The following is a 12474-nucleotide window of genomic DNA, read 5'->3' on the forward strand; positions in this document are numbered from 1 at the left end:
CTTGCTCTCTCTCAAATAAATAAATAAAATCCTTAAAAAAAAAAAAAATACTGTATTGTGTATTTGAAAGCTGCTAAGAGAGTAGATCTTAAAAGTTCTAACCACAAAAAATAAAATTTTTGTAACTATATGTGATGATGAATGTAACTAGACTCGTGATCATTTTGTAGTGTATCAAATACCAAATAATTTTGTTACACACATGAAACTAATATATGTCAATTAAATATATCACAATTTTTTTAAAAAGTGGGGGAGGAAAAATGGAGAGATTTGGAACATGGGGTGCTGACAGAATAACTTTGAGTTAGAGACCAAAGTATTGTTTTATGTTGAAGGAGGTATCTGAAGAAAAAATGAAATAAAGTAAAAGAACCAAAATACAGTAAAAACTTACTGACTGCTAAAACTTTTTTTTTAACTAAACAAAAGTAATACATCCATACTACCCAGTTTGGCAGCCACTAGCCACATATTGTTGAGCCCTTGAACTGTGGCTCATAAGGAAGTGAATTTTTAATTTTAATTACATTTAGTAACAACACATAGCTAGTGGGCACCATTATTGGACAATAGTGCAGTGCCTACACTGTCTATATGTGTAGTTTAAAGATTTGTTCTTAACCTTAATTGTGATAATTATAAAATGCAAGAAAATAAAATTTAATACAATTTAAAAAATAAAAAATAAATAAAAATTAAAGTTAAAAATTAAAACACTTAAATGTAGTCAGTAAGAGGAGAAGCAGAATCCAAATCCTGCAGTTAGAGTCAAAAAGAGAATCCTGGCATACTTTTTTGCATACAGAAGAACTGAGCCTGGGTGGCTCATTTGGTTAAGTATCTGCCTTCGGCTCAGATCGTGATCCCAGGGTCCTGGAATCGAGCCCCGCATCGGGCTCTCTGCTCAGCGGAAAAGTTGTGTCTTCCTCTCCCCCTGCCACTCCCCCTGCTTGTGTTCTTGTCTGTCTTTGTCAAATAAATAAATTAAAAAAAAAAAAAAACTGAAGAAGAATGAGTTCCTATAAATGTTATGAGGGTCCACCTTTAGGTATACCATATCTCTTTAGAAGTGTAGTAACTGTTGGTTTAGAATCACTGGGTGAGGAATTTTTAGGACCCTTCCAGCTCTAAATTATGTGACTTCGATGACTTATAGCTAGGATAGTCAGGAAAGTGTCATGATTAATATTGCATAATATTGCATGGTTTAAGTCAGAAGGGTGAGTTGCATGAGGCAAAGACTCTACTGTTGGGAATATGTTGTGGAAGGGAGTACACAGATGAACACATGGCTTGCTCAGAAAATGATGAGTAGATTAATTTAGCTAGAGATCATATTTTTATGATTAGGATGGTGGGGAGGGGTAGGATGGTAAAACAGACGGGACTGCGGCTCTTTTTTCAGAAACTTGAAAGATATGTTGTAAAAATGGACTTTAATTCTAGAGGAAATTGGGACTCATTTGAGTCATAGGGCAGATGGATGAACCGGAGAAACTAATGAAAATAGAGAGGATTGGAAATAAGGGTACCTTAGAACTATTTCAGTAGTTCCGGAAAAAAAGATATGAACCAGGACCATGGCAATGAGTCTAGAAAGGAGCAAATATACAAGAGGGAGAATGGGAAATTGCAAACAAACTTCATCATCAGATGATAAAGTGAGATGTTAGTGAATTGAGGGCAGGGATAATCACAATATTTCCAGTCAAGAGAGGTTTTTGAGGCTGGAGCCTTATCTGGTTCATCCGGGTCTTGTTAGAGTATAATTCAGCAAATGAAATCAATGAAATTTCAGGAAGTGAGAAATCACATCGTTGTGCTGTGTGTGTGTGTGTGTGTGTGTGTGTGTGTGTGTGTGTCTGTAGACTAGTTAAAGAAAATATTGTAGAAAAGAAATCTCAAAATTGTATGGAATTTAAAAATAACAGAATTTTGTGAAAGTGATTACGATTAAAATGTAATTGTAAATGAAAATTGATTAATTATCATTTTGATTGAAGAGTATTTATAAACTCCCAACTTTTTATATGGTTTTAGATTTTACCATTGGTTTTCTCTTTACCTCACTTTGGCTTTCTTTTATCTTTTTAAATACTTTTTACCAGACAATTCTAGAACATGTTGCATCATCCAGTATAATTGTGCTGTCATATTACAATATTTTTCCAAATTGTTTCATATAACAAAGAGGCAGTTTAGATTGTATAATTTAGCAATAAGCAGTAACAAAATTCCCTTTCATGGCTTGTGAATTTTACAGAAACATAAAAGTTTGTTTGGCAGTCAAAAATACTGAAAGAGAAATCAGTGCTCTTGATGTTAAAAATGCCATGCAGAACAAAATCCAGTTATATAGTGCTCTTTAGTCTTTTCCTTAATATTTTGAAAACAATTAATTTTTAAGGCAAATTTTCTCTTGTATATTGCAGAAAATATGCGTAATATATAAAATAGGAAAGAGAAAATGACAACCATTCATAATTCTAGATTGCAAAGATAAGCATTGGTGTATTTTTCTCCTAACATTTATTTTACCTGCATACATATATATTTGTAATACACTGTTTTATAATTTATTATTTACTTCATTTTTAAAATTTTTATTATATTAGTCACCATACAGAACGTCATTAGTTTTTGATGTAGTGTTCCAAGATTCATTGTTTACGTATAATACCTAGTGCTTCATAATATATCATGATAAAACATATTGAGAAAATACATTGTTATATGATTTCTTTATGATTCTTTTTTTGTATTTAATCAATTTGAGGGGGAGCCTGGGTGGCTCAGTCCTGTAAGGGCTTGCCTTTGCTTAGGTCCTGATCCTGCTCCCTGCTCAGCGGGGGGTCTGCTTCTCCCTCTGCCCCACCCCCTGTTTAGGTTCTTCGCGAGTGTATGCTGATGTGCTCTCTCTCTTTCTCTCTCAAATAAATAAATGAAATCTTAAAAAAATAATCTGTTTGATTTTGTTTTTAAGTACATTTATTCTTATATCTAAGCATAAATTTAAATAAATGCATAGTAGAAACTTTCGTATGTATTTTAAACTTTTTTCCTACTATTGTCAGTTTTTCTGCTCTTTTGCTTTCCACCTTGCTATCCCCATCTTCACTCGTAATAATATGGTTCACTCAGTACATGACAAAGTGCCTGCCAACCTCTACCTCTTACCCCACCGTTTTAGGATAACGTGTCTTGTTTTGATTTTTCTGTGTTTGGGTGCTCGTAAGTATTTCTTTTTCAGGATAATTTTAACATTATAAAATTTACAGATTTCACCAGGGTAAGAGGAGGTATACTGTTTTTTAATTAGACTACTATTTTCTGACTGCTTTTGGTTTAAAATCTTTCCTTCATTTAGAGAGATTTCTACTTTTTTTAAAAAAAGATTTAATTTATTTATTTAAGAGAGAGAGAGATCACAAGTAGCCAGAGAGAGAGGAGGAAGCAGGCTCCCTGCTGAGATGCTGGGCTCGATGCCTGGACCCTGAGATCATGACCTGAGCCCAAGGCAGCCCAAGGCAGTAACCCACTGAGCCACCCAGACGTCTGAGATTTCTAATTTTTTTTAATTATTTCCTCTTATTCTTTGCATGTAAATTATGTTATGTGTTGTGTTTTATGTGTGTAATATATGTGTGTATTTTATGTGTTTTCTGTATATGTAAAATACATATTTAATAAACAATAATACATATATAATAAACACATATTAACATATGTATCTGTTGCACTCTCTTTTAAGCACTGTTATGTGCATAGAAATAGATACAATCAGTTGTAGATACAGAGGTTGCTGTAGATATAATGATTGTGTGTGTGTTCTTAGTTTAAGGAAACTTAAACTCAACAATAAGTGACTTACTCATAGTCAAAGAGATGTGAAACAGAGTAACTGGCCCTGGAACCTAGGCATTCTCTAGAAGTTGTGTTATTCATTACTCTGAATTTATAAAGAAATATAAATATATTAATATTTGTATTAATATAATATGTACCGTATACATAAATGTGTATATATTTGTATCTTGTGTGTGTGTGATTTTGAAATTTCTCTATGCCTGAAGTGTTTTTAAAAAATCATTTCATTTTTAAAAACATGTTTTCTCTAATTTCTGGGGAAAGTTTTTTGACATATCTACTCATAGTTTAAGAATTCCATTTGTTGTAATACCCATTTGTTGCCTCCGTTACATTTTTTTAAATTTGACATTTATGCTTTCAATTTGAAGTAATTTTTCTGTTCTTACTCATTTTTAATGGATATCATGTTCTTCCATTATAAAGATTATAAAGAGATAGCCATATATTTATGTTTCTTGTGATATGTTTTTTTCAGTAGTAGGTCATTCATTTGATTCCTTGTCTAATTTAACTACTTTGAACTCTTCTCTCTGCTAGTATTTTTATATATACTAAATACTATTTATCTTTTCCTTCTAGAAGGATGAGAGAAGTATATTTATTTATAACTTTAAGTTGCTGGTGGATTTTATGAGAGAATAGTGAACATCTTTGGAGAAATGTTGGAGACTTAATGAAATGAGAGTTCTCGTGCTTGGATTTTCGTTGTTTCACTTGGCTGCATTAGGTGGTCAGTAACGAATCAGGAGTAAAGAGCTACCTTTGGAGGAGGCATGGCTAAAGCTTGACTGTCATAGGGACTAGTATTTTTCCTTTTTCCTCACTTGTGTCTGTAGTGGTCATTCTCTTGTATCATCAGCACAACTGTCCGCTCTTACTAATCAGTAACAGAAATGTTTCCAATTCACTGTGTAGAAATGTAAATGAGGATTGGACACTAAAGTAGCCCGTAGAGCTTGGAGGATCCTTGCATCTTGTGAACGTCTCAGGACTGAGCAGTCCCTCCAGTGGGCCCTGTGGCCTCCCCCTTTTGCATGAAGCCCTCCTGCTTTGAGTTCGGGAATGTCAGAAGAGGTCCCCTGAAGGCCCTGACTACTTATTTTCCACATGGGCCTTTTTTGGGGAGGCTTTGTCTTATTCATTTATTGAAAATACAGACTTTGAGTGCCTCCTGTATCTTATTTACTCTGGTTAGTTCCACCTCTCTGTTCTGTCTCTTTAAATCAGTGTAGTGGAAATTCCTTAAAATTCTTGGCATATGAATGGACTTTTTTGCCTGGCTTCCAGTACACATACCAATTCTCAACCACTTTGACAGTTCACTTATGCATTTCACTGGGAATTTTAAATGGGTGGAGAATTTAATAAATGAATTTCTAAGATCAACCTTAGTAAGAGTTACCAATAATTAAGCTTGGGAATATTGAATTCAATATACAAATATTAAAATAATGTGCACAGAAAGTGAGACTTGGGCTCTGGAAGAAAAGATGTATTTCCATCTGCTCCAAGAAGCCTTTCCAGTATTTTTCTCTCTCCAAATTCCCATGGCCCTTCTTAACTATTTTTATGCTTACAACCATCCTGTGTAGGAGGTATATGTGGGTGGTGGGGACTGGACTCCACAACCAAATTATAATCTTCTTGAGAACTAGGACAGTGTCATCTTTAAACTTTCTAGTTTCAAGCATCTACTTTTCATCAGCATTCATTTGGTAATTATTGAATCATTTATGTACTTTGTACTGATAAAATTTAGATGGTTTAGCATTATAGGGGTGGCAGCAAATGGAGGGGATCCTCAATGCCAGAAATCTAGAATAGATTTGTTTTGTTTTAGTGAGTCCTGTGTTTAATATGGGGCTTGAATTCATGAGCTGGAGATCAGGAGTCGCTTTGCTTTTCTGACTAAGCTGGCTAGGCACCCCTAGGCTAGATTGCAATTTTGTAATTGACAAGTTGTGGAGGGGTTTTGGTGAATAAATATATTTGCTTGGGAATCCAAATGTTACTCTCTACAAATATGCAGTGAAGTTTAGAACTATGTGTTTTGATCAGTAATTGTATCTTCTTCATCTAAAAACATTTTTAAATGTTTCAGTGTTTCATAATCCTAACACATAAATAATCTTGTAGATTTTCCTAAATGTATTGAAAATTGACACTAAAAGTTACCATCATTTGGCGATAAAGATGTCTCATCATCTACAGAACTCTTTAAATATTTTGCCTCTCTTTTCTCAGGCCCTCCTTCTATCTAATGTTTCTCGAAAGAAGTTTTCAACTGGGGAAATTACTAACTTGATGTCAGCAGATGCCCAGCAGCTCATGGACTTGACAGCAAACCTCAGTCTCCTCTGGTCAGCCCCTTTTCAGATCCTAATGGCCATATCACTTCTTTGGCAAGAGCTGGGTCCAGCTGTGTTAGCAGGGGTGGCAGTCCTTGTGTTTGTGATACCAGTAAATGCTTTAGTTGCAACTAGAGTGAAAAAGCTAAAGGTAAGAAAAAGATGGCCTCCTTTGACATATGTCAAACAGAAGCTGAATTTTCTGACTAGAGTTGACAGTAACCATAGTTAATTCTGTACATGTGGAAATAATCCAGATTTATCATTCATTCATTCATTCATTCAGCCAGTATTGATTGGATATCTGTTTTGTGCAAAGTCCAGCAATGAGGAGAGCTGATCAGTTCCTGCTTTCATTAGAGGAGACAGGCATGAAGAAATAAATAAAGAAGATAATGCCTGCTGTTAATTTGTATACAAAGAAATAGAAGACTAGGGCGATAGAGTAACAAAGAGCGCCATTTCACATACAGGGGCAGTGTAGTCCTCAGGAAGGAAGTGATATATCAGCAGGATAAGGGAGGAATCCATGTGGGTATCTGAGAAAAAGACTTACTAAGCAGAAGAAACGGTGTGTACACAGCCTGGCAGTGAGCGAATGCTCATTGTGTCTAAAGAATGGGCTACACTGATCCAGGAGTGACCTCGTACAGCAAGGAGATAGTAAGTGCTTAACTGAATCCATTTGAATATTCTTCCTTTACATTCAGTCGTTCATCTTACATTTTTTGACACCTGCCATGTGCCAGACAGCGTGCACAGTGCTGTACTATAGGAGTGGAGAAACAGGACACAGTTCCCTGCCCTGGAGAGCCACACACGCCATCAGGAGAGAGACAAATGGTTTCATGTGTTAAAGTAATGACACAGGTGCAGCTGTATTGCTTATGGCACTTATTATTTTAAGTGGATCAAAGATGAATAATATCTATATATGGACATGGAAATATGTCAATCAGATATTAGGGGAAAAAAGAAAGAAACACATGTGTATGTATGTATATGTGTATATTATGCACATAGGTATATAACTATCCTTAACCCAGTTTTTAAAATGTGAATATGCCGGGGCACCTGGGTGGCTCAGTGGGTTAAAGCCTCTGCTTTCAGCTCAGGTCACGATCCCAGAGTCCTGGGATCAAGCCCCATATCAGGCTCTCTGCTCAGCAGGGAGCCTGCTTCCTCCTCCTCCTCTCTCTCTCTCTGCCTGCCTCTCTGCCTACTTGTGATCTGTCAAATAAATAAATAAATAAATCTTAAAAAAAAACAAAAACAAAAAACAAAAAAAAAATGTGAATATGCCAATGCATGTGGGTATGATAGGGATGTATAAATGAAGTTATACAGATATGAATGAATTTGTATATGCATAGAAAGAATCTAGAGATACAGCAGTCTTTGAAGAATAGCTACCTATAAGGGTGCTTGGGTAGCTCAGTTGGTTAGGTCGCCAGCTCTTGATCTCAGGGGCATTGATTCAGCATGGAACCTACATTTAAATAAATAAATAAATAAATGTTACCTAGAAAGTAGAATTAGATGGAAGGAAGGGAGATTTTTCACTTATTACATTAATACATTGAGGTGATGAGGATTTACACCTTCTTTTATATTTTTATGAATTTTTAAAATTCAGATTAATTACCAAATAATTATCAAAAAGATAACTAGTCTTTAAAGATGAGAATCAGAAAATACCATGTAACTATGAAGTAATTATGAACCATCTAAACACTAGTGTTTAGAATAACAAGCTTGTTTATAATTTTAATAAATACTTTTAAGCTAGTTTTTTAAAAAATTTTATATTTTAAATAATTTAAATTCAGATATTTAGGACTAGAAATAGATTTGGGGGACCTTAATGTAGAGGCCTAAAACTTTCAAAGAGTACAATATTATGTACAAATATGCCAAGCAGAAAATAGGTCTTTAATCATGCAAACAATATTACGGATGTTAACGTGTAAATGTGTACTTTGTTAGATATACAAATATTGTACTTATGATTATTTATATCATAATTGTGACAGTATTATTAGAAGAAACCTTTAAGAAGCGATATCCAAGCAATAATAAGGATAAAATAATATAAATGTTAAACATTTGAATAAATATACAGTAATTACATAAGCTTTGCCAAAAAAGAGCAAGTATTAAAAAAAACACATCTTTTTAAAAGACTTTTTTTTATTTACTTGTGAGAGAGAGAGAGAGAGAGAGGGCGCAGACAGTGGGAGAAGCAGGCTCCCTGCTGAGCAAGGAGCCCAATGCGGGACTTGATTCCAGGACCCTGGGATCATGACCTGAGCCAAAGGCAGATGTTTAACTGACTGAGCCACCCAGGAGTCTGAAAATACACATTTTAATCACAAGTATTAATACTCAAGATAGTGTATGTACAATATACAGATCTTTATTTTTATTCCTGTGATACTTCTGTTATGATATATATGTATTTTATATGTAAACAATTGATAGAGTTTGGGGAATTTTATCCCATTAATAGAAGATGGATATTATTTTATTATTCAATTTTAAACAAATTACATCTAAATACTATATTTTGTGCTATTTTGTGAAATGTACACCTTGCGTATATCTACTGCTGACTACTTTTAGGTTTTAAAATATCTATTTATAACTAATTTTTAACATTATCAGTAAAATAATATATGAATATTTTAAGTTGATTTTCAACTAAATATTATATAAAATGGAAAAAATAGACTGTGTTTTTTAAATAGCTGTGGCCATGTAAGTTAAATTATTAGCAACCTTCTCGAATATGCTATTATTTTATTCCCTTAAATAGAAAAGCCAAACGAAGAACAAAGATAAACAGATAAAACTACTCAATGAAATCTTACACGGAATTAAGGTAATATACAAGGAATATGACTTTAATTTCACTATTTAGAATATAGCAATGTTAGTCAATAAATGAATTTTTTATCATTCTTAATATCAAAGTAATTATATAATTGTATAGAAAATTATTGGCAGAGTATTTCAGATTTCAGATGTATAGGAATTCTTACTGCTAAAATAGTATTTAAATAAAACCAAATAAAATGCAGGTTTTTTCTTTTTGTTTCTCACCCAAAAAGTGAACACAAATATCCCAAGAGACACAAAAAATGGCTTGTTTGAAGGGATTGGGTAGAAGAGATGGAATGAAGCAGGCGAGTGGCAATAATGTCATCCTCAGTGTGAAGGCAGGTTTATATGCGGGAAAGGATGACATGTCATTCAGGTTCTTTTATGTGGAATAGAAATGATCATACAAATGTTATTCTGCAAAAGGTACATTATAAGGAAGTTACTTGTTCCATAAGGAAGTTACGCCCCATGCCATAAATATTTTCTCTATGATAAAACAGTGAAACCAAACTCATGAACTTTCAGATGGATAGATAGACAATTTCAGATCCTGTTGCATCTGGATTATGCCTTAACAGTTTTCCTAAAGGGCAAAATTTACAAAGCCCACATAGAATTTCCTTCTGGAACTGATAGTTTCATAGGAAATTTTCCTCCGTCTGGTGCATCTACCACTGTAAACATAGGATATGCCCATGATATGTACACATTGATTCACTTTAGGAATCAATAAAAATTATGCTGTATTGTGCCGTGTAGAACTTTTACAACATTGAAAATTACTAAAGTGAAAGATATTGTTAGATAAAAGATACCCTGAAAAGAGACTAATATTCATTTATTTATCTGAAATTAAGAATAGCCTTAAGTAGCTCTGAAATTTAACTCAGATTAAATTATTGAATAACTGAGATTATGTGATTAAGGTCAGACATTCCCAAAGTAATGTGATCCAAATGAATCTTGGACCTCTCAGTGGATTAACTGATAACCCCTGTATTCATAAAAAGTACAGCAGTGTATGTGTATAGGTTTTAAATACTGATATTCTTAAAAGGAAATTTATGTTATTAGTAAGACTAGGACAGTGTAGATAAAATAAAGAACATCTCCTGAAGATTTGAGCAAAGTCTAAAATTTGAAATCGCAGTCCTAGTAGTGACTAACGAGAATACTGGTAGAGGACCAAGTATAGGCAAGTTGAAAGTATAGCATAGTTTAAAGGTGTGGGCGGTCAGTATCCCTGGGGTAAGGATAACAGACGCCATGGCCTCTCTCTGATAATGATGGTAGCTACACTACCATTTAGTGAACATTTTCTATGGATCATACACTCTACTTATATCTGTTTCCTCATATAATTCTTATAAACCCCAAGAAAAAAATTTCTCATTCTCATTTTTCATACAAGGAAACCAAGTCTCTGTGCAATTAAGTGTCATGTCTAAGTTCACAGTGCCAGTGAGAGATTTTTAGGGTTCTCCAGAGGAACAGAAAGTAAATTATTTATATTCCAATTTACAATCTCAAAACACCAGTCATCTTTCTGAAAAATGGCTTCAAGTCCCATGCCATCAGTTTCCAAGAAACTGGGAGTCCAGGGAGAAGAGCGTAGCTATTAAGAAATGAGGAGTGGATTGAAGTGAGAGTTGGACCAGCAGGAAAAGTACCAAGATTAAGCTAAACAGAATGTGCTGTGGAGCTTATGCCAAGAGCTGGGATGTTGCCAAAGTCTGACTCAAGAATAAGCTATTGGTGGGTAAGAAGGACCTAAGGCTAGAGAGAGATGGTGATTTTCTTCTTCCAGCCACTACCTCCCCCAAAAAATCACAATTCAAGAAAATATTTTGACTCAGCTAAAAATAGGGGCATTTTACTTTATGAGTTTACCAGCTTTTTTTTTTTTTTAACTTTTACAATTGCATATGTGGAGGGGGTAGGCTGTGTATATTTGCATGTATGCATATTTTTATTTCTTCTATGATATTGATTATCAAATAGTCATTGCCTGATTCCTTTACAGATTCTCAAGCTTTATGCATGGGAATCTTCCTATCAAAAGAAGATTATTAAAATTCGAGAACAGGAATTGGAAGTACAAAAATCAGCTGGGTATCTTGCTGTATTTTCTATGCTGACATTAACTTGCATTCCATTCTTGGTGAGTGTATATAATATTTCCCATTTTGATTTTCAAATTCGATTTGTAGATTCACCTCCAAGTTACCTGGAATTAAGGTGTCCAAAGTGAAATGTTCTATATTTGAAATAAAATTTTCAAGAAATGCAGTCATTGATTTATGTAGATTAGGGAATGGAAGTTTTAAAGAAGGGGAAAATATGTGCTTTCTCATTGGTCTGTATTTTTTTCAAATAATAAAATTTTACTTCTTTGTAAATGTCTCACAGCTCAAACATATGCTATTCTATTCTTATTTTTTTTTAAGATTTTGTTTATTTATTTGACAGAGAGAGCGATCACAAGTAGGCAGAGAGGCAGGCAGAGAGAGAGGAGGAAGCAGGCTCCCAACTGAGCAGAGAGCCCGATGCAGGGCTCATTCCCAGGACCCTGAGATCATGACCCAAGCTGAAGGCAGAAGCTTCACCCACTGAGCCACCTGGGCGCCCCTATGCTATTCTATTCTTAAACCATATAACCTGCATTCCAGAGTTTTGTTTCAGCTCTAGAATATCTTGATTTGTATGATTAATCCCTTTTAAGCAAAACCCAACACACACTATATGGAGTTGGGAAGAGAATAAACATTTATTGAATGTTACTCCTGCATGTCAGATAAGCTATAGAGATTGCCATATTTCATTCTTGCAATAACAAGGCCTCACTTTTCTCATTTCAGAAAAGGAAGTGGAGGTCCATGCTAGTTTGGGATACATCCTCAAAGTTATAGAATTAGTATTTGGAGGCAAATTGATACGAATGGAGGCCATTCTCTATCATACCATGTACACATTAGGAGTCCCATGATACATAAACTAGGGTATAAATTGCTTTGAGGTATAAAGCAATGAGTAAAAGCCAAAGGGTAATGAAACCACATAGAACTGAAGCATCAGATTTAATTAAAGTTACCATTCCTGACGGTCAGAGAGTCAGGAGAAATTCTATCTGTCTCTTTCATTGGTAAGTTAAAATATTGTCATTTTTTATTTAAAAATATATGTTGGTATTATGAAAATAAAAGCAATATTTACATTTGGAATTCTTTGGTAAAAATGTCCAAGAAGATTTTGCTTAAGATAAGTCTTAGGTACGTGATAGTCAGTACCTTCTCATGCATATATGCACTTTTCTGCCTTTTCTAAATGAAACTTAACAAGAGTAAATATAAATGGTATGGACCATAAGTTA

General features: G+C 34.2%; 1 protein-coding gene across 9 annotated transcripts in view; it reads left to right on the forward strand.

Moving 5' to 3' along the window:
- Positions 1-12474, forward strand: part of LOC116595781 (canalicular multispecific organic anion transporter 1-like) — an 89848-nt gene that overhangs the window by 24260 nt on the left and 53114 nt on the right. For all 9 annotated transcript variants that reach the window (XM_032352544.1, XM_032352573.1, XM_032352554.1 and 6 more), the window contains 3 exons: positions 6118-6372; positions 9037-9102; positions 11128-11265. In XM_032352544.1, the coding sequence (XP_032208435.1) occupies positions 6118-6372; positions 9037-9102; positions 11128-11265 (459 nt within the window). The remainder of the gene's footprint in view (positions 1-6117; positions 6373-9036; positions 9103-11127; positions 11266-12474) is intronic.

The sequence above is a fragment of the Mustela erminea genome, chromosome 1 (assembly GCF_009829155.1).
Source record: "Mustela erminea isolate mMusErm1 chromosome 1, mMusErm1.Pri, whole genome shotgun sequence".
NCBI lineage: Eukaryota > Metazoa > Chordata > Mammalia > Carnivora > Mustelidae > Mustela > Mustela erminea.